The sequence below is a fragment of the Oncorhynchus gorbuscha genome, linkage group LG03, assembly GCF_021184085.1.
Source record: "Oncorhynchus gorbuscha isolate QuinsamMale2020 ecotype Even-year linkage group LG03, OgorEven_v1.0, whole genome shotgun sequence".
Taxonomy (NCBI): domain Eukaryota; kingdom Metazoa; phylum Chordata; class Actinopteri; order Salmoniformes; family Salmonidae; genus Oncorhynchus; species Oncorhynchus gorbuscha.
This window is the reverse complement of record NC_060175.1, coordinates 6500590-6523443: the sequence shown is the minus strand read 5'-3', so window position 1 is coordinate 6523443 and position 22854 is coordinate 6500590. Positions and strand designations below refer to the sequence as shown.

Sequence of the window (22854 nt, the reverse complement as noted above, 5' to 3'; positions counted from 1 at the left end):
ATGAATGTCTCTCACCCTGTATGTCCCAGGTAGGTAGCGTGGTGGAGGGGTAATGAATGTCTCTCACCCTGTATGTCCCAGGTAGGTAGTGTGGTGGAGGGGTAATGAATGTCTCTCACCCTGTAGGTCCCAGGTAGGTAGTGTGGTGGAGGGGTAATGAATGTCTCTCACCCTGTGTGTCCCAGGTAGGTAGCGTGGTGGAGGGGTCCTCTCCCCCCCATGTCCCTCTGGTTCACATCAGCCCCATTCTGCAGCAGGAACTCACATGCTGTCAGAGAGCCCTGACAAAGAGGAGAGAGAATGAGGGGAAGAGGGAGAGAGAGTGGTGGGGGGAGGAGAGTGATGAGGAGGGAGAGAGAGAGTGGTGGGGGAGGACAGTGATGGGGAGGGAGGAAGGAGAGAGAGAGTAGGGGGGGAGGAGAGTAATGGGGAGTGAAGAGGGAGAGAGAGTGGTGGGGAGAAGAGTGATGGGGAAGAGGGAGAGAGAGAGTGTGGGGGAGAGTAATGGGGAGGGAAGAGGGAGAGAGAGAGTGGTGGGGGAGGACAGTGTTGGGGGAGGGAAGAGGGAGAGAGAGAGTGTTGGGGGAGGAGAGTGTTGGGGGAGGGAAGAGGGAGAGAGAGAGATGTGGGGGAGGAGAGTGTTGGGGGAGGGAAGAGGGAGAGAGAGAGAGGTGGGGGGAGGAGAGTGTTGGGGGAGGGAAGAGGGAGAGAGAGAGAGAGAGTGGGGGGGAGGAGAGTGTTGGGGGAGGGAAGAGGGAGAGAGAGAGAGGTGGGGGGAGGAGAGTGTTGGGGGAGGGAAGAGGGAGAGAGAGAGATGTGGGGGGAGGAGAGTGTTGGGGGAGGGAAGAGGGAGAGAGAGAGAGGTGGGGGAGGAGAGTGTTGGGGGAGGGAAGAGGGAGAGAGAGAGAGGTGGGGGGAGGAGAGTGTTGGGGGAGGGAAGAGGGAGAGAGAGAGAGGTGGGGGGAGGAGTGTTGGGGGAAGGAAGAGGGAGAGAGAGAGAGAGAGGTGGGGGGAGGAGAGTGTTGGGGGAGGGAAGAGGGATAGAGAGAGAGGTGGGGGGAGGAGAGTGTTGGGGGAGGGAAGAGGGAGAGAGAGAGAGGTGGGGGGAGGAGAGTGTTGGGGGAGGAGAGAGACCACAGTGTCATGTCAGACCACAGTGTCATGTCAGACCACAGTGTCGTGTCAGACCACAGTGTCGTATCAGACCACAGTGTCGTGTCAGACCACAGTGTCGTGTCAGACCACAGTGTCGTATCAGACCACAGTATCGTATCAGACCACAGTATCGTATCAGACCACAGTGTCGTATCAGACCACAGTGTCGTATCAGACCACAGTGTCGTATCAGACCACAGTGTCGTATCAGACCACAGTGTCGTATCAGACCACAGTGTCGTATCAGACCACAGTGTCGTATCAGACCACAGTGTCGTATCAGACCACAGTGTCGTATCAGACCACAGTGTCAGACCACAGTGTCGTATCAGACCACAGTGTCGTATCAGACCACAGTGTCGTATCAGACCACAGTGTCATATCAGACCACAGTGTCATGTCAGACCACAGTGTCGTATCAGACCACAGTGTCGTATCAGACCACAGTGTCATATCAGACCACAGTGTCGTATCAGACCACAGTGTCGTATCAGACCACAGTGTCATGTCAGACCACAGTGTCGTATCAGACCACAGTGTCGTATCAGACCACAGTGTCGTATCAGACCACAGTGTCGTATCAGACCACAGTGTCATGTCAGACCACAGTGTCGTATCAGACCACAGTGTCGTATCAGACCACAGTGTCGTATCAGACCACAGTGTTGTATCAGACCACAGTGTTGTGTCAGAGCAGTATCGTATCAGAACAGTGTCATATGTATCAAGGCAGGCTGCTGAGGCGAGAACGACTCATAATGACGTCTGGAATAAAACCATGTATTTGATGCCATTCCATTTATCCTGTTCCATTACCATAAACCTGTCCTCCCTAAATAAGGTGCCACCAGCCGCCTGTGGCCTGTATAGTGTGTGTATCTATAGTGTGTATCTTACCCCTGTATAGTGTGTGTATCTATAGTGTGTATCTATAGTGTGTGTATCTATAGTGTGTATCTATAGTGTGTGTATCTATAGTGTGTATCTATAGTGTGTGTATCTATAGTGTGTATATCTATAGTGTGTATCTTACCCCTGTATAGTGTGTGTATCTATAGTGTGTGTCTATAGTGTGTATCTATAGTGTGTGTCTATAGTGTGTATCTATAGTGTGTATCTATAGTGTGTGTATCTATAGTGTGTGTATCTATAGTGTGTGTATCTATAGTGTGTATCTATAGTGTGTGTATCTATAGTGTGTGTATCTATAGTGTGTGTATCTATAGTGTGTGTATCTATAGTGTGTATCTATAGTGTGTGTATCTTACCCCTGTCACGGCCTGTATGAGCGGGGTCTTTCCCTCCTCATCGCTGGCAGAGTGGACGTCTGCCCCGTGCGCCAGCGCCTCGGCCATGAGTGGCAGGTTGTGTAGCCGTGACGACCGGTAGAGCAACGCCCCCGGGGGGAGGGGCTCCTCAGGTTCTGATCCCGCCTCCTGCTCTATCTCCACCTCCCCGCTAGACTCCTCCTCTTCTGACTCACCCTCACACTCTACTGGGGCAAGGGGGAGGGAGGGAGAAGGAGAGAGTGTGGGGGGGAGGTGGAGAATGAGGGAGAGGAGGGTTAGTCAGGCTACTACAGTTTGACAAAGTCCTAAAATACGACTAGCGCTGAACCTTTGAAAGTACACTATTTTACATGTTAGCCATTTAGCAGACGCTCTTGTCCAGAGTTACAGTTAGTGCGTTCAGATAGCTAGGTGGGACAACCACATATCACAGTCATAGTCAGTACATTCATCTTCAGATAGCTAGGTGGGACAACCACATATCACAGTCATAGTCAGTACATTCATCTTCAGATAGCTAGGTGAGACAACCACATATCACAGCCATAGTCAGTACATTTATCTCCAGATAGCTAGGTGGGACAACCACATATCACAGTCATAGTCAGTACATTCATCTTCAGATAGCTAGGTGAGACAACCACATATCACAGCCATAGTCAGTACATTTATCTCCAGATAGCTAGGTGGGACAACCACATATCACAGTCATAGTCAGTACATTCATCTTCAGATAGCTAGGTGGGACAACCACATATCACAGTCATAGTCAGTACATTCATCTACAGATAGCTAGGTGGGACAACCACATATATCAGTCATAGTCAGTACATTCATCTTCAGATAGCTAGGTGAGACAACCACATATCACAGTCATAGTCAGTACATTCATCTTCAGATAGCTAGGTGGGACAACCACATATCACAGTCATAGTCAGTACATTCATCTTCAGATAGCTAGGTGAGACAACCACATATCACAGTCATAGTCAGTACATTCATCTTCAGATAGCTAGGTGGGACAACCACATATCACAGTCATAGTCAGTACATTCATCTACAGATAGCTAGGTGGACCAGTCATAGTCAGTACATTCATCTACAGATAGCTAGGTGGACCAGTCATAGTCAGTACATTCATCTCCAGATAGCTAGTTGGACCAGTCATAGTCAGTACATTCATCTCCAGATAGCTAGGTGGACCAGTCATAGTCAGTACATTCATCTTCAGATAGCTAGGTGGACCAGTCATAGTCAGTACATTCATCTCCAGATAGCTAGGTGGGACAACCACATATCACAGTCATAGTCAGTAAATTCAAGTGACTTACCCTCCTCGGTGACACTGTCGACCACTGAGCCAAACACCAGTATGTCTGTGCTCCCGTCTGTACTGCCTCCCAGCCCACTGTCACTGCTCAGACCTGCAGGGCCAACCAGCGCCAAGACACGGACACGTTAGTCACCACACCGCCTCCCTAACCCTAACCCCCCCTAAACACTCCTCCTAACCCCCCTAAACACTCCTCCTAACCCCCCTAAACACTCCTCCTAACCCCCCCTAAACACTCCTCCTAACCCTACCCCCCCCCTAAACACTCCTAACCCTACCCCCCTAAACACTCCTCCTAACCCTAACCCCCCTAAACACTCCTCCTAACCCTAACCCCCCCCCCCCCTAAACACTCCTCCTAACCCTAATCCCCCTAAACACTCCTCCTAACCCCCTAAACACTCCTCCTAACCCTAACCCCCTAAACACTCCTCCTAACCCCCCTAAACACTCCTCCTAACCCTACCCCCCTAAACACTCCTCCTAACCCTCCCTAAACACTCTTCCTAACCCCCCTAAACCCTCCTCCTAACCCTAACCCCCCTAAACACTCCTCCTAACCCTAACCCCCCTAAACACTCCTCCTAACCCTAACCCCCCTAAACACTCCTCCTAACCCTAACCCCCTAAACACTCCTCCTAACCCTAACCCCCCTAAACACTCCTCCTAACCACCCTAAACACTCCTCCTAACCCTAACCCCCCTAAACACTCCTCCTAACCCTAACCCCCCCTAAAACTCCTCCTAACCCTAACCCCCCTAAACACTCCTCCTAACCCTAACCCCCTAAACACTCCTCCTAACCCTACCCCCTAAACACTCCTCCTAACCCTAACCCCCTAAACACTCCTCCTAACCCTACCCCCTAAACACTCCTCCTAACCCCCTCCTAACCCTACCCCCCCCCCCTCCTAACCCTACCCCCCTAACCCCCCCCTAACCCCACCCCCCTAAACACTCCTCCTAACCCTAATCCCCCTAAACACTCCTCCTAACCCCCCCTCCTAACCCTAACCCCCCTAAACACTCCTCCTAACCCTAACCCCCCTCCTAACCCTAACCCCCCTAAACATTCCTCCTAACCCTAACCATCCTCTGGCTGCCTCTCAATCCCTAAAATAAATCCCTTCTGACCCCAATCTACCCTTCTGACCCCAATCTACCCTACGGACCCCAATCCACCCTACGGACCCCAATCCACCCTACTGACCCCAATCCACCCTACTGACCCCAATCCATCCTTCTGACCCCAATCTACCCTACTGACCCCAATCCACCCTGCTGACCCCAATCCCCCCATATAGAACCAAGCCTCATCTCCACCCCAACAGTTCCTTCTAAAGCCTCATCTCCACCCCAACACATCTATTATCCCGTTTGTTCTCTCTGGTTGGCAGGTGAGTGTGTGTCAGACCACAGCCACACATAGATAACTCTGGGTCAGTCTTACTGCGGGAAACTCTGGGTCAGACTTACTGCGGGAAACTCTGGGTCAGACTTACTGCGGGAAACTCTGAGCCAGACTTACTGCGAGAAACTCTGAGCCAGACTTACTGCGGGAAACTCTGAGCCAGACTTACTGCGGGAAACTCTGAGCCAGACTTACTGCTGGAAACTCTGAGCCAGACTTACTGCTGGAAACTCTGGGCCAGACTTACTGCGGGGAACTCTGGGTCAGACTTACTGCGAGAAACTCTGAGCCAGACTTACTGCGGGAAATTTTGGGTCAGACTTACTGCGGGAAATTCTGAGCCAGACTTACTGCGGGAAACTCTGAGCCAGACTTACTGCTGGAAACTCTGGGCCAGACTTACTGCGGGGAACTCTGGGTCAGACTTACTGCGAGAAACTCTGAGCCAGACTTACTGCGGGAAATTTTGGGTCAGACTTACTGCGGGGAACTCTGGGTCAGACTTACTGTGGGGAACTCTGGGTCAGACTTACTGCGGGGAACTCTGGGTCAGACTTACTGCGGGGAACTATGGGTCAGACTTACTGCGGGTGCCATTGCCAGTGTCGAAGTAGGAGAAGAGGTTGTCCATCTCATCAGGACAAAACAGAGAGTCACGTCGGAGCTTCGCTGCTGCTGCAGCTGAGGACATACAGGAGAGAGAGAGAGAGAGAGTCTTAATATCACCTCATATTACAAAAAGGGTTCCAGACAGGAGCTCTCATTATTTATTTGACAAAAGTAAAAGTGATAAAGTACAAGGGTTTGAAGATATGGAGGGACTGGTTTTAAATCCCCAGACTGTTTGAAGTGTCAGAAATTGGGATTGGGTCTCGTGACGACGTCTGCAGTCTGTCAGCATCACATGCTTTCCTCAGGACTCTTCCACAACAGCTAAATGGATATTTTTCTAGTTGTATTGTCCTTCAAGACATATGCAGGACAGCTTTCCACGGCTTAAACATTCAGTCAACTGCAGAAGGAGAGGAGAGAGAGAGAGTTTAGTCACCTGCGGAGAGGTTTCCTGGTGAAATCAAACCGGGGTCGTGTCGGTATTTCCGGCGGGTTTTGGGCGCTCCTCGCACGGAGCTGTTGTGGCGATGACACTTCTTCACGCTCCAGGGGCGGGACTTCCTCTCACCTTCCACCAATGAGTCACTGACACTCATCTTCTTCAGGAAACGCCTCTCCACATATTTAGCCTTGATCCACGCCTCCTTCTCTTGTCTGAGAGAGAGAGAGAGAGAGAGAGAGAGAGAGAGAGAGAGAGAGAGAGAGAGAGAGAGAGAGAGAGAGAGAGAGAGAGAGAGAGAGAGAGAGAGAGACTGTATATGTCATGTTTAGGAGTCTCCTAGCCAATAGGAGATGAGGGAAGACCATATGTCATGTTTAGGAGTCTCCTAGCCAATAGGAGATGAGGGAAGACCGTACATGTCATGTTTAGGAGTCTCCTAGCCAATAGGAGATGAGGGAAGACCATATGTCATGTTTAGGAGTCTCCTAGCCAATAGGAGATGAGGGAAGACCATATGTGTCATGTTTAGGAGTCTCCTAGCCAATAGGAGTCTCCTAGCCAATAGGAGATGAGGGAAGACCGTATGTGTCATGTTTAGGAGTCTTCTAGCCAATAGGAGATGAGGGAAGACCGTATGTGTCATGTTTAGGAGTCTCCTAGCCAATAGGAGATGAGGGAAGACCGTATGTGTCATGTTTAGGAGTCTCCTAGCCAATAGGAGATGAGGGAAGACCGTATGTGTCATGTTTAGGAGTCTCCTAGCCAATAGGAGATGAGGGAAGACCATATGTAATGTTTAGGAGTCTCCTAGCCAATAGGAGATGAGGGAAGACCATATGTGTCATGTTTAGGAGTCTCCTAGCCAATAGGAGTCTCCTAGCCAATAGGAGATGAGGGAAGACCGTATGTGTCATGTTTAGGAGTCTCCTAGCCAATAGCAGATGAGGGAAGACCATATATGTCATGTTTAGGAGTCTCCTAGCCAATAGGAGATGAGGGAAGACCATATGTCATGTTTAGGAGTCTCCTAGCCAATAGGAGATGAGGGAAGACCATATGTCATGTTTAGGAGTCTCCTAGCCAATAGGAGATGAGGAAAGACCGTATGTGTCATGTTTAGGAGTCTCCTAGCCAATAGGAGATGAGGGAAGACCGTATGTGTTATGTTTAGGAGTCTCCTAGCCAATAGGAGATGAGGGAAGACCGTATGTGTCATGTTTAGGAGTCTCCTAGCCGATAGGTAAACTTGCTAACCAGTGCTCACCTAGGACTGGAAGGTCCAGGTTTCTTCACTCCCAGTTCCTCACAGGCTCCCTCATAGATGTGGTTAATCACCTTGTTACCCAGCTCACACATCAACTGGAGACAGAGAGAAAGATAGCAGAGAAGAAACGATTAGGTGAGGAATTTCATAACCCCGAAACACGAAGAGAGAGAGAGAGACTGTGACTGTTCCACTGGATGTCATAGGGTGAATGCACCAATTTGTAAGTCGCTCTGGATAAGAGCGTCTGCTAAATGACTTAAATGTAATGTAATAAAGAGATATTCCCAAGAAGCTTCTTTGAAAGGAATTACGTCATATCTTGAATCACGAAGATAATAATAATAAGATGATGCAGAGCAGGAAGTGAGAAACTCACCTTGAGTAGCTCTGGTTCCCAGGAGTCCAGTGTTAGTGAACGAACCTTGGAGCAATGAACCCCCAGACTCCTGTAGAAGACACACCACAGAGAGAGAGAAAGAAAGACAACAGGTCAGATACAGCGGCGTTTCCTAAACTCCGAGTAGAGTATGTGTGTTGCGTAGCCTGTATTCTGCGAAGATATGGAGGGACAAGTTTTAAACAGATTAAGTTGTCATCCCCAGACTGTCTGAAGTGACAGAAATCGGGATTAGGTCTCGTGATGATGATGTCTGCAGTCTGCTTCCTGTCTGTCACTTTCACCTGTTCTACTTCCTGTCTGTCACTTTCACCTGTTCTACTTCCTGTCTGTCACTTTCACCTGTTCTACTTCCTGTCTGTCTCTTTCACCTGTTCTACTTCCTGTCTGTCTCTTTCACCTGTTCTACTTCCTGTCTCTCGCTGCTGTTTGGCTGTTCTTTCACTTGTTCTATTTGGGATTAGGTCTCGTGAAGTCCTTGATGCAGAGAATTGTTTCCAGTGTTGTTTTTAGTTTCCTACCTTTGGCATTGTGGGTACTGTAGTTTACCTGCGTATGCCGGAGCACTTAATGCATAGACGTGTGCTTAGGGTGTTGTAATTTAGTCTAGTTCACTGTAGCATTGTCGGTATTGTAGTCTAGCACCCTCAAACTCAACTCTGGACCTTGAAGCCAGTTCCACTGTGTTTTTACATTATTCCCCTCAAATGGGGGACTGATTTAGACCTGGGACACCAGGTGGGTGATTCCCCTCTAATCAGGGACTGATTTAGACCTAGGACACCAGGTGGGTGATTCCCCTCTAATCGGGGACTGATTTAGACCTGGGACACCATGTGGGTGATTCCCCTCTAATCAGGGACTGATTTAGACCTGGGACACCAGGTGGGTGATTCCCCTCTAATCGGGGACTGATTTAGACCTGGGACACCATGTGGGTGATTCCCCTCTAATCGGGGACTGATTTAGACCTGGGACACCAGGTGGGTGATTCCCCTCTAATCAGGGACTGATTTAGACCTGGGACACCAGGTGGGTGATTCCCCTCTAATCGGGGACTGATTTAGACCTGGGACACCATGTGGGTGATTCCCCTCTAATCAGGGACTGATTTAGACCTAGGACACCATGTGGGTGATTCCCCTCTAATCGGGGACTGATTTAGACCTGGGACACCAGGTGGGTGATTCCCCTCTAATCGGGGACTGATTTAGACCTGGGACACCAGGTGGGTGATTCCCCTCTAATCAGGGACTGATTTAGACCTAGGACACCAGGTGGGTGATTCCCCTCTAATCAGGGACTGATTTAGACCTAGGACACCAGGTGGGTGATTCCCCTCTAATCAGGGACTGATTTAGACCTGGGACACCAGGTGGGTGATTCCCCTCTAATCGGGGACTGATTTAGACCTGGGACACCAGGTGGGTGATTCCCCTCTGATCAGGGACTGATTTAGACCTGGGACACCAGGTGGGTGATTCCCCTCTAATCGGGGACTGATTTAGACCTGGGACACCAGGTGGGTGATTCCCCTCTAATCAGGGACTGATTTAGACCTGGGACACCAGGTGGGTGCAATTCATTATCAGATAGAACAGAGAATCAGCAGGCTCCGGATCTCGTAGGGTAAGAGTTGAGTACCCCTGGTCTAGTGATTCCCTACCTGTAGCATTGTGGGTAGTGTAGTTTACCTGTGTATGCCAGAGCACTCGATGCAGAGTAGGACTCCCAGGTTGATGGAGGCCCAGCATGGTGTAGCCTGGGAGCAGTCACAACACAGCTCATTACCCGGGAGGGTCTGCACCCGGTGGAGGATGCTCTCCCCCCTGCCCTCACCCCCTCTCCCCCATTTCTCCCCCCGGGGCTCGCTGGCTGAGTCTATACTGCTGGTAGAGGGGGAGGCTGTCCGGTCCAGACGCTAGAGAGAGACAGAACAAACAGTGGTTATGGTTAGTTATACTGCTGGTAGAGGGGGAGGCTGTCCGGTCCAGACGCTAGAGAGAGACAGAACAAACGGTGGTTATGGTTAGTTATACTGCTGGTAGAGGGGGAGGCTGTCCGGTCCAGACGCTAGAGAGAGACAGAACAAACGGTGGTTATGGTTAGTTATACTGCTGGTAGAGGGGGAGGCTGTCCGGTCCAGATACTAGAGAGAGACAGAGAACAGAGGGTGGTTATGGTTGGTTATTTGGTTAGTTAGCTGAAGGCTTTAGGCCAGCTAGTTATACTGCTGGTTGGTCCCAGCTAAAGGCTTTAGGCCAGCTAGTTATACTGCTGGTTGGTCCCAGCTAAAGGCTTTAGGCCAGCTAGTTATACTGCTGGTTGGTCCCAGCTAAAGGCTTTCGGCCAGCTAGTTATACTGCTGGTTGGTCCCAGCTAAAGGCTTTAGGCCAGCTAGTTATACTGCTGGTGGGTCCCAGCTAAAGGCTTTAGGCCAGCTAGTTATACTGCTGGTGGGTCCCAGCTAAAGGATTTAGGCCAGCTAGTTATACTGCTGGTAGGTCCCAGCTAAAGGCTTTAGGCCTGCTAGTTATACTGCTGGTAGGTCCCAGCTAAAGGCTTTAGGCCTGCTAGTTATACTGCTGGTTGGTCCCAGCTAAAGGCTTTAGGCCAGCTAGTTATACTGCTGGTTGGTCCCAGCTAAAGGCTTTCGGCCAGCTAGTTATACTGCTGGTTGGTCCCAGCTAAAAGCTTTAGGCCAGCTAGTTATACTGCTGGTTGGTCCCAGCTAAAGGCTTTCGGCCAGCTAGTTATACTGCTGGTGGGTCCCAGCTAAAGGCTTTAGGCCTGCTAGTTATACTGCTGGTGGGTCCCAGCTAAAGGCTTTAGGCCTGCTAGTTATACTGCTGGTGGGTCCCAGCTAAAGGCTTTAGGCCTGCTAGTTATACTGCTGGTGGGTCCCAGCTAAAGGCTTTAGGCCTGCTAGTTATACTGCTGGTGGGTCCCAGCTAAAGGCTTTAGGCCAGCTAGTTATACTGCTGGTGGGTCCCAGCTAAAGGCTTTAGGCCAGCTAGTTATACTGCTGGTGGGTCCCAGCTAAAGGCTCTAGGCCAGCTAGTTATACTGCTGGTTGGTCCCAGCTAAAGGCTTTAGGCCAGCTAGTTATCCTGCTGGTAGGTCCCAGCTAAAGGCTTTAGGCCAGCTAGTTATACTGCTGGTGGGTCCCAGCTAAAGGCTTTAGGCCAGCTAGTTATACTGCTGGTGGGTCCCAGCTAAAGGCTTTAGGCCAGCTAGTTATACTGCTGGTGGGTCCCAGCTAAAGGCTTTAGGCCAGCTAGTTATACTGCTGGTGGGTCCCAGCTAAAGACTGTCAGTTGGAACAATCAATGTCATTCTCTCTGTAGGGTTCATGTTAGGGTCAGTACCTCTCTGTAGGGTTCATGTTAGGGTTAGTACCTCTCTGTAGGGTTCATGTTAGGGTTAGTACCTCTCTGTAGGGTTCATGTTAGGGTTAGTACCTCTCTGTAGGGTTCATGTTAGGGTCAGTACCTCAATGTAGTTCCCTCTGTAGGGTTCATGTTAGGGTCAGTACCTCAATGTAGTTCCCTCTGTAGGGTTCATGTTAGGGTTAAGGTCAGTACCTCAATGTAGTTCTCTCTGTAGGGTTCATGTTAGGGTTAGTACCTCTCTGTAGGGTTCATGTTAGGGTTAGTACCTCTCTGTAGGGTTCATGTTACGGTTAGTACCTCTCTGTAGGGTTCATGTTAGGGTTAGTACCTCTCTGTAGGGTTCATGTTACGGTTAGTACCTCTCTGTAGGGTTCATGTTAGGGTTAGTACCTCTCTGTAGGGTTCATGTTACGGTTAGTACCTCTCTGTAGGGTTCATGTTAGGGTTAGTACCTCTCTGTAGGGTTCATGTTACGGTTAGTACCTCTCTGTAGGGTTCATGTTAGGGTTAGTACCTCTCTGTAGGGTTCATGTTAGGGTTAGTACCTCTCTGTAGGGTTCATGTTAATGTTAGGATTAGGATTAGAGTTGAGGTTAGTCAGGGTTAATGTTAGGGTTAGGATTAGAGTTGAGGTTAGAGTCAGGGTTAATGTTAGGATTAGAGTTGAGGTTAGTCAGGGTTAATGTTAGGATTAGGATTAGAGTTGAGGTTAGTCAGGGTTAATGTTAGGATTAGAGTTGAGGTTAGTCAGGGTTAATGTTAGGGTTAGGATTAGAGTTGAGGTTAGTCAGGGTTAATGTTAGGGTTAGGATTAGAGTTGAGGTTAGTCAGGGTTAATGTTAGGGTTAGGATTAGAGTTGAGGTTAGAGTCAGGGTTAATGTTAGGGTTAGGATTAGAGTTGAGGTTAGTCAGGGTTAATGTTAGGGTTAGAGTTGAGGATAGTCAGGGTTCATGTTACGGTTAGTACCTCTCTGTAGGGTTCATGTTAATGTTAGGATTAGGATTAGAGTTGAGGTTAGAGTCAGGGTTAATGTTAGGGTTAGAGTTGAGGTTAGTCAGGGTTAATGTTAGGGTTAGAGTTGAGGATAGTCAGGGTTAATTTTGGGGTTAGTGCCAGGATTGATTTCAGGGTTAGGGTTGAGGTCAGGGCCAGTACCTCGATATAGTAGTTGTCTGATATCTCTCTGTATGCAGAGGCGATGGAGGCCTGTACAGCTTGGATCCAGGCCTGCCGTAACTTCTCTGACTCTGCCTGGAGCATACAGCTCCTAGTGGGAGAGAGGAGGGTGAGGAGAGGACACACACACACACATATACATATACACACCGATAGATCATATTCACCCACACACACACCGATCATATATACACACACACACATATACACACCGATAGTTCATATTCACCCACACACACACCGATCATATATACACACACACACCAATAGATCATACTCACCCACACACACACTGATCATATACACACACACACATATACACACCGATAGATCATACTCACCCACACACACACCGATCATATACACACACACACACACACCAATAGATCATATTCACCCACACACACACACACACACATACACACACACACCGATAGATCACACACACACACACACACACACACACACACACACACACACACACACACACACACACACACACACACACACACACACACACACACACACACACACACACACACACACACACACACACACACACACACACACACACACACACACACACACACAACGATCATATTTGCACATATACACACACATACTTACTTAGTGGGGGACACCACCTCGAAGCAGAACCTCCTCTCTCCGTCCTCACAAGGTTTGACTGAACACAGCCTCAGGTCCTCCACCACCACCGTCAGGGCATCCTATTGGCAGAGAGCAGCGTCAATCAAAACACAACATTCTTTCATTGGCTGGGTATCTTCAGCCCCTTCTCTTGTAATTTAGTCAGGGGGCCACCACATATTGTCTTTGGGGCCACCCTGGATTTAGCCTCAAATCTAATATGGTGTCCAAAGTCCAATATGGTTGGCATTATAACAGTAGTGTTTGTAGTTCTGGGGCCTGACCAGGTTGATCAGCTAACAGTAGTGGTTGTAGTTCTGGGGCCTGACCAGGTTGATCAGCTAACAGTAGTGGTTGTAGTTCTGGGGCCTGACCAGGTTCAAGAGCTAACAGTAGTGGTTGTAGTTCTGGGGCCTGACCAGGTTGATCAGCTAACAGTAGTGGTTGTAGTTCTGGGGCCTGACCAGGTTAAACAGCTAACAGTAGTGGTTGTAGTTCTGGGGCCTGACCAGGTTACACATATAACAGTAGTGGTTGTAGTTCTGGGGCCTGACCAGGTTAACCAGCGAACAGTAGTGGTTGGGGCCTGACCAGGTTACACAGCTAACAGTAGTGGTTGTAGTTCTGGGGCCTGACCAGGTTACACAGCTAACAGTAGTGGTTGTAGTTCTGGGGCCTGACCAGGTTAACCAGCTAACAGTAGTGGTTGTAGTTCTGGGGCCTGACCAGGTTACACAGCTAACAGTAGTGGTTGTAGTTCTGGGGCCTGACCAGGTTAAACACCGAACAGTAGTGGTTGTAGTTCTGGGGCCTGACCAGGTTGATTAGCTAACAGTAGTGGTTGTAGTTCTGGGGCCTGACCAGGTTAAACACCGAACAGTAGTGGTTGGGGCCTGACCAGGTTACACAGCTAACAGTAGTGTTTGGGGCCTGACCAGGTTACACAGCTAACAGTAGTGGTTGGGGCCTGACGAGGTTACACAGCTAACAGTAGTGGTTGTAGTTCTGGGGCCTGACCAGGTTACATAGCCAACAGTAGTGCTTGTAGTTCTGGGGCTGAGAAGGAATATCACCACAGCAAGCAAGGTACTTGGAGTCAAACAGACAGGGATGGATGAGATCTTAAAGGTCAGGGCCCTCCCCAAGGTCATTGGAGTCCAACAGACAGGCCTTGATGAGATCTTTAAGGTCAGGGCCCTCCCCAAATACTAGGAGTCAAACAGACAGGCCTGGATGAGATTTTTAAGGTCAGGGCCCTCCCCAAGGTCATTGGAGTCCAACAGACAGGCCTTGATGAGATCTTTAAGGTCAGGGCCCTCCCCAAATACTAGGAGTCAAACAGACAGGCCTGGATGAGATCTTTAAGATCAGGGCCCTCAGCAAGGTACTCGGAGTCAAACAGACAGGCCTGGATGAGATCTTTAAGATCAGGGCCCTCAGCAAGGTACTGGGAGTCAAACAGACAGGCCTGGATGAGATTTGTAAGGTCAGGGCCCTCCCCAAGGTCATTGGAGTCCAACAGACAGGCCTTGATGAGATCTTTAAGGTCAGGGCCCTACGTAAAGGCTCACAAAATAATTTTAGACCCAAGCCACAGACCCAAGGCCAGCAGGCTAATGTTCCTATAGACCCAGTAAGATCAGCAGGCTAATGTTCCTATCCACCCAGTAAGGCCAGGAGGCTAATGTTCCTATAGACTCAGTAAGACCAGCAGGCTAATGTTCCTATAGACTCAGTAAGACCAGCAGGCTAATGTTCCTATAGACTCAGTAAGGCCAGCAGGCTAATGTTACTATAGACTCAGTAAGACCAGCAGGCTAATGTTCATAGAGACTCAGTAAGACCAGCAGGCTAATGTTCCTATCCACCCAGTAAGGCCAGCAGGCTAATGTTCCTATCCACCCAGTAAGACCAGCAGGCTAATGTTCCTATCCACCCAGTAAGACCAGCAGGCTAATGTTCCTATCCACCCAGTAAGACCAGCAGGCTAATGTTCCTATCCACTCAGTAAGGCCAGCATATACCACAGTTGTAGAGCTATAGGGAGAGGGTGACCAGGTATACCACAGTTGTAGAGCTAGGGAGAGGGTGACCAGGTATACCACAGTTGTAGAGCTATAGGGAGAGGGTGACCAGGTATACCACAGTTGTAGAGCTATAGGGAGAGGGTGACCAGGTATAACACAGTTGTAGAGCTATAGGGAGAGGGTGACCAGGTATACCACAGTTGTAGAGCTATAGGGAGAGGGTGACCAGGTATACCACAGTTGTAGAGCTATAGGGAGAGGGTGACCAGGTATACCACAGTTGTAGAGCTATAGGGAGAGGGTGACCAGGTATACCACAGTTGTAGAGCTATAAGGAGAGGGTGACCAGGTATACCACAGTTGTAGAGCTATAGGGAGAGGGTGACCAGGTATAACACAGTTGTAGAGCTATAGGGAGAGGGTGACCAGGTATACCACAGTTGTAGAGCTATAGGGAGAGGGTGACCAGGTATACCACAGTTGTAGAGCTATAGGGAGAGGGTGTTTCCCTATTTAACCCTGTGGTTCCCGTTATGTGTTGGTGCGTGATTGTTCCTGTTATGTGTTAGTCTTGTGTGTTAGGGTTTGTAGTTCCCTACGTGGATTTATTGTACTGGTTATTTATCCAGAGTAAAGTATGTACTCGGTTCTGTTTCCTCAGTCCTGCTTGACTCTGTCCTCACCAATACACCACTGACAACAGGTGATTAAACCACCATTTAATGGTATGATGGCAGCCATATTGGATTTTTGGATGAAATAACGGATTTGGAGTAGAGAAGGCTGATGGGAGGAGCTACAGGAAGACGGGCTCATTGGCTGGAATGGAATACATGTGTTGTCAGGCAGGACCATACAACAGCACTGAATGAGACCACATTTGACTTGGAAAATTTAAATTCATCAAAAATATTCATAGTTGATATTTCCTCCTATTGTATCTTTCTCTTTACAGGTCTATATTTCCGAGATGCATTAAGATATCCTACTGCTGTTCGTTTATGTTGGGAAAGCAACTGACTACTTGTTTTTCAAATGTTAGCAATATCAGAGCTTGTAATATTGGGTTACATGAGTTTGTAGGGGTATGTCAATAACTAAAGACCCCTTTGTTGATGGTTGGCCACCAGCCTAATGATGGCACAAACAGACCGGCATTCAGGCGGATTACATAGCTATCCTTTCACAAGTCCCAGTTCTTTTCTTACCTTAAGTCGCTTCTGGTAGACCAGCTGGCTGTTCTGTATGGAGAACCACCGTCTGGAAGGAGAGAGGAGGAGGGGAGGAAAGGATTAGAGAGGAGGAGGAGAGGAGACAAGAGGACACGGAGTTAGATGAAGTACCACTCTGAATCAAACAGTACTGTTGTGTTTTTACATTTTTTATTTCACCTTTATTTAACCAGGTAGGTCAGTTGAGAACACCTTTATTTAACCAGGTAGGCTAGTTGAGAACACCTTTATTTAACCAGGTAGGCTAGTTGAGAACACCGTTATTTAACCAGGTAGGTCAGTTGAGAACACCTTTATTTAACCAGGTAGGTCACCTTTATTTAACCAGGTAGAAGTTGAGAACACCTTTATTTAACCAGGTAGGCTAGTTGAGAACACCTTTATTTAACCAGGGTAGGAGAACACCTTTATTTAACCAGGTTGAGAACACCTTTATTTAACCAGGTAGGCTCAGTTGAGAACACCTTTATTTAACCAGGTAGGCCAGTTGAAACCATTTAACCAGGTAGGTCAGTTGAGAACACCTTTATTTAACCAGGTAGGCTAGTTGAGAACACCTTTATTTAACCAGGTAGGCTAGTTGAGAACACCTTTATTTAACCAGGTAGGCTAGTTGAGAACACCTTTATTTAACCAGGTAGGCTAGTTGAGAACACCTTTATTTAACCAGGTAGGTAGTTGAGAACACCTTTATTTAACCAGGTAGGTGATGAGAACACCTTTATTTAACCAGGTAGGCTAGTTGAGAACACCTTTATTTAACCAGGTAGGTCAGTTGAGAGGTCAGTTGAGAACACCTTTATTTAACCAGGTAGGCTAGTTGAGAACACCTTTATTTAACCAGGTAGGCAAGTTGAGAACACCTTTATTTAACCAGGTAGGCTAGTTGAGAACACCTTTATTTAACCAGGTAGGCTAGAACACCTTGAGAACACACCTTTATTTAACCAGGTAGGCCAGAACACCTTTATTTAACCAGGTAGAACACCTTTATTTAACCAGGTAGGCTAGTTGAGAACACCAGGTTTATTTAACCAGGTAGGTCAGTTGAGAACACCTTTATTTAACCAGGTAACACCTTTATTTAACCAGGCTAGTTGAGAACACCTTTATTTAACCAGGTAGGCCAGGTAGTTGAGAACACCTTTATTTAACCAGGTAGGTCAGTTGAGAACACCTTTATTTAACCAGGTAGGCTAGTTGAGAACACCTTTATTTAACCAGGTAGGCCAGTTGAGAACACCTTTATTTAACCAGGTAGGCCAGTTGAGAACACCTTTATTTAACCAGGTAGGCCAGTTGAGAACACCTTTATTTAACCAGGTAGGCCAGTTGAGAACACCTTTATTTAACCAGGTAGGCCAGTTGAGAACACAGAACACCTTTAACCAGGTAGGCTAGTTGAGAACACCTTTATTTAACCAGGTAGGCTAGTTGAGAACACCTTTATTTAACCAGGTAGGCTAGTTGAGAACACCTTTTATTTAACCAGGTAGGTCAGTTGAGAACAAGTTCTCATTTACAACTGCGGCATGGCCAAGATAAAGCAGAGCAGTGTGACGCAAACCACAACACAGAGTTACACATGGAATAAAGATGGAGTAAACAAAACATGCAGTCAATAACACAATCCAATTTGCTGACTAGAGTGTTGGGAGGCTATTTTGTAAATGACATCGCCGAAGTCAAGGATCGGTAGGATAGTCAGTTTTACGAGGGTAAGTTTGGCAGCATGAGTGAAGGATGCTTTATTGCCAAATAGGAAGCCGATTCTAGATGTAATTTTGGTTTGGAGATGCTATTAAAATTCTCGATTATCGTGGATTTGGTTGCATATCGCGGGGGCTATTCAATGCTAATGCAGAACGTCACAGAATGTTTTTGTGCTGGTCAAGGGCAGTCAGGTCTGGAGTGAACCAAGGGCTATATCTGTTCTTAGTTCTAAATTTTTTTGTAAGGGGCATGCTTATTTAAGATTGAGAAAAGCACTTTTAAAGATAACCAGGTATCCTCTACTGACGGGATGAGGTCAATATCCTTCCAGGATACCCGGGCCAGGTCGATTAGAAAGGTCTGCTCGCTGAAGTGTTTTAGGGAGCGTTTGACAGTGATGAGGGGTGTTTTTTTTGACCGAAGACCCATTATAGGCAGTGATCGCTGAGATCCTGGTTGAAGAAGGCAGTGGTGTATTTAGAGGGCAGGTTGGTCAGGATGATATCTATGAGGGTGCCCGTGTTTACGGATTTAGGGTTGTACCTGGTAGGTTCCTTGATGATTTGTGTGAGATTGAGGGCATCTAGCTTAGATTGTAGGATGGCTGGGGTGTTAAGCATATCCCAGTTTAGGTCAGCAAACAGTACAAACTCTGAAGATAAATGGGGGGGCAGAGGGGGGTCTATAACAAGCGGCAACAGTGAGGGACTTATTTCTGGAAAGGTGTTGTAGTTGAGGTGGTTCTATCTCACCTGTTCCAGGTCTTGAAGGCATTGGAGGCCCTCTTGAACAGGTAACCTTCCATCACCACTCCGTTAGGAGCGTCCACGTTGAACTCCACCTTATTATCATCATAGGAGAAGTCCTGGAGACCAAGACAAAGGGAGGGAGGGGGGAGACTGGGGTTAATGTCTGTGTCTGTAGCTAACTTACAGAGGAGAGGAGAGGAGAGGAGAGGAGAGGAGAGGAGAGGAGAGGAGAGGAGAGGAGAGGAGAGGAGAGGAGAGGAGAGGAGAGGAGAGGAGAGGAGAGGAGAGGAGAGGAGAGGAGAGGAGAGGAGAGGAGGGTCTGAAGTAAACTGTAAATCTTTAAACCTAACTGGGCAAAAAAAAAATAATGTTACTGTGCAGTAAATATATATATATATACACACCAGTCAAAAGTTTGGACACACCTACTCATTCAAGGGTTTTTCTTTATTTGTACTAGTTTCTACATTGTAGAATAACAGTGAAGACATCAACACTATGAAATAACACACAAGGAATCATGTGGTAACCCAAAAAAGTGTTAAACAAATCAAAGTATATGTTCAAAGTAGCCACCCTTTGCCTTGATGACAGCTTTGCACACCCTTGGTATTATCTCAACCAGCTTCATGAGGTAGTCACCAGGAATGCATTTCAATTAACAGGTGTGCATTGTTAAAAGTTAATGTATGGTATTTCTTTCCTTCTTAATGTGTTTGAGCCAATCAGCTGTGTTGTGACAAGGTAGGGGTGGTATATAGAAGACAGCCCTATTTGATAAAAAGCCCATATTATGGCAAGAAGAGCTCAAATAAGCAAAGAGAAACAACAGTCCATCATGACAATAAGACATGAAGGTCAGTCAATCTGGAACATTTCAAGAACTGAACATTTTTTCAAGTGCAGTCGCAAAACCCATCAAGCGCTATGATGAAACTGGCTCTCATGAGGACTGCCACAGGAAAGGAAGACCCAGAGTTACCTCTGCTGCAGAGGATAAGTTCATTAGAGTTACCAGCCTCAGATTGCAATTGAAATTGCAGCCCAAATAACTGCATTAGAGTTCAAGTAACAGACGCATCTCAACATCAACTGTTCAGAGGAGACTGTGTGAATCAGGCCTTCATGGTCGAATTGCTGCAAAGAAACCACTACTAAAGGACACCAATAAGAAGATTTTTGCTTGGGCCAAGAAACATGAGCAATTTACATGAGACCAGTGGAAATCTGCCATTTGGTATAATGAGTCCAAATTTGAGATTTTGGGTTCCAACCACCGTGTCTTTGTGAGACGCAGAGTAAACGGATGATCTCTGCATGTGTGGTTCCCACCGTGAAGCATGGAGGAGGTGTGATGGTGCTTTGCTGGTGACACTCAGTGATTTACTTGGAATTCAAGGCACACTTAACCAGCAAGGCTACAACAGAATTCTGCAGCGATACGCCATCTGGTTTGCGTTTAGTGGGACTATCATTTGCTTTTCAACAGGACAATGAACCAACACAACTCCAGGCTGTGTAAGGGCTATTTGACCAAGAAGGAGAGAGATGGAGTGCTGCATCAGATAAATAATATAATAATATATGCCATTTAGCAGACGCTTTTATCCAAAGCGACTTACAGTCATGTGTGCATACATTCTACGTATGGGTGGTCCCGGGAATCGAACACACTACCCTGGCGTTACAAGCGCCATGCTCTACCAACTGAGCTACAGAACCACTATGACCTGGCCTCCACAATCACCCGACCTCAACCCAGTTGAGATGGTTTGGGTTGAGTTGCACCGCAAAGTGAAGGAAAAGGTGTGGCTACACTTTTTTTGGTTACATGATTCCATGTGTGTTATTTCATAGTTTTGATGTCTTCACTATTATTCTACAATGTAGAAAAGAGTAAAAAAAATTGATGGTGTTTCCAAACTTTTGACTGGTATATACATATATTACATACAGTAAAATATAAATATATATATTTTTTAGCCACACCTTTGCCTTGATGATAGCTTTGCACACTCTTGCCATTCTCTCAACCAGCTTCACCTGGAATGCTTTTCCAACAGTTTAGAAGGAGTTCCCACATATGCTGAGCACTTGTTGGCTGATTTTCCTTCACTTTGCGGTCCAACTCATCCCAAACCATCTATATCTATATACTTTGTTTACATAAGAGCTAATTGTCCTATACTGTAGGCTCGCAGCATATCCTCTCACAGATGGACTGAATCTTAAGAGACTTAAACAACAACCGCCTCAGACTCGAGATGTAAAATAATATTTCTGCATACGGCCCTGTGAATACGGTAACCCAAACAGCCTTAGTGACAAACCAGTGATGTGTACCAGTGGAGGCTGGTGCGAGGGGCTATAGGAGGACAGGCTCTGTGAAATGACTGGAACAGAGTAAATGGAACAGAGACAAACATGTGGTTTCCAGATGTTTAATACCATTTAATTTATTCCATTCCAGACAATGAGCCAGTCCTTCTATAGCATCTCCCACCAGCCTCCACTGTAGTGTACAGTATGTCATAGATGGGACAGAATGCTGTTCTGTGACCTAATGGTTTTTAGATAAGCTGGTGGGAAACTAGACAGTGGAAACAGCCTTATGTTTGTCTGAGAACAAACAGGTTGACAGATAGCTAAATGGAGGGATATGGGGCTGTCAATCATTCACTGGTGTTTCCCAATGGATGCTGTTTGATACAGAGGAAAGTCAACCTCAAATCACAATACTCCATAATGACATCACAATACCCCATAATGACATCACAATACTCCATAATGACATCACAATACCCCATAATGACATCACAATGTTTTACCTTTATTTAACTTGGCAAGTCAGTTAAGAACAAATTCTTATTTTCAATGACAGCCTAGGAACAGTGGGTGGTGGTTAACTGCCTTGTTCAGGGGCAGAACGACAGATTTGTACCTTGTCAGCTCGGGGGTTTGAACTTGCAACCTTCCGGTTACTAGTCCAACGCTCTAACCACTAGGCTACGCTGCCGCCCCATATGTCACTCAGCCTGACACTGTTCTGATTTCTACCATATTGCTTTTGTGTCTTGTTGTTGTCTGTGCACAGCGGACAATTACCTTGATCATAAGAAGGAGATTACGGCCCTACCACCGTATAGGTTATACAGAGCCTTCGGGAATGTATTCAGACCCCTTCTTCCTGTTCTCCACATTTTGTTATGTTACAGCCTTATTCTACAATAGATTCATTATCTAAAATGGATTAACTATTTTTTCCCTGTTATCAATCTACACACAATAATGACAAAGCAAAAAACAGATTTTTAGAAAATACCTTATTTACATAAGTATTTTAGACCCTTTGATATGAGACTCGAAATTGAACTCGGGTGCATCCTGTTTCCATTGATCACCCTTGAGATGTTTCTACAACTTGATTGGAGTCCACCTGTGGTAAAGTCAATTGATTGGACACGATTTGGAAAGGTACACACCTGTCTATATAAAGGTACCACAGCTGACAGTGCATGTCAGAGCAAAAACCAAGCCATGAGGTCGAAGGAATCCTCAGAGACAGAATTATGTCGAGGCACAGATCTGGGGAAGGGTACCAAAACATTTCTGCAGCTTTGAAGTTCTCCAAGAACACAGTGGCCTCCATCATTCTTAAATGGAAAACGTTTGGAACCACCAAGACTCTTCCTAGAGCTGGCCGCCTGGCCAAACAGAGCAATCGGGGGAGAAGGGTCTTGGTCACACGATTCCATGCCAGAGCGCCAGAGTTCCTCTTTGGAGATGGGAGAACCTTCCAGAAAGACGACCATCTCTGAAGTACTCCACTAATCAGGTCTTTATGGTAGAGTGGCCAGACGGAAGACACTCTTCAGTAAAAGACACATGACAGCCCACTTGGAGTTTGCCAAAATGCACCTAAAGACTCTCAGTCCATGAGAAACAAGATTCTCTGGTCTAATGAAACCAAGATTGAACTCTTTGGCCTGAATGCCAAGCATCATGTCT

The 22854-nt window shown here is 47.2% G+C and overlaps 1 protein-coding gene across 9 annotated transcripts in view; it reads right to left on the bottom strand.

The window, feature by feature from the left end:
* Positions 1–22854, bottom strand: part of LOC124025204 (arf-GAP with coiled-coil, ANK repeat and PH domain-containing protein 3-like) — a 159313-nt gene that overhangs the window by 23630 nt on the left and 112829 nt on the right. For 5 of the 9 annotated variants that reach the window (XR_006837160.1, XM_046338823.1, XM_046338828.1 and 2 more), the window contains exons 11-22: positions 18850–18962; positions 16361–16412; positions 13105–13205; positions 12457–12568; positions 9602–9828; positions 7887–7956; positions 7508–7602; positions 6238–6455; positions 5775–5870; positions 3776–3877; positions 2424–2650; positions 172–281 (exon numbers count right to left, since the gene is read on the bottom strand). Coding sequence is in view for 8 of the 9 variants with exons in the window: in XM_046338823.1 (XP_046194779.1) it covers positions 172–281; positions 2424–2650; positions 3776–3877; positions 5775–5870; positions 6238–6455; positions 7508–7602; positions 7887–7956; positions 9602–9828; positions 12457–12568; positions 13105–13205; positions 16361–16412; positions 18850–18962 (1523 nt within the window). In the remaining variant the exon portion in view is untranslated. The remainder of the gene's footprint in view (positions 1–171; positions 282–2423; positions 2651–3775; positions 3878–5774; positions 5871–6237; positions 6456–7507; positions 7603–7886; positions 7957–9601; positions 9829–12456; positions 12569–13104; positions 13206–16360; positions 16413–18849; positions 18963–22854) is intronic. The other 4 variants (XM_046338827.1, XM_046338834.1, XM_046338825.1 and 1 more) reach the window with 3 other exon arrangements.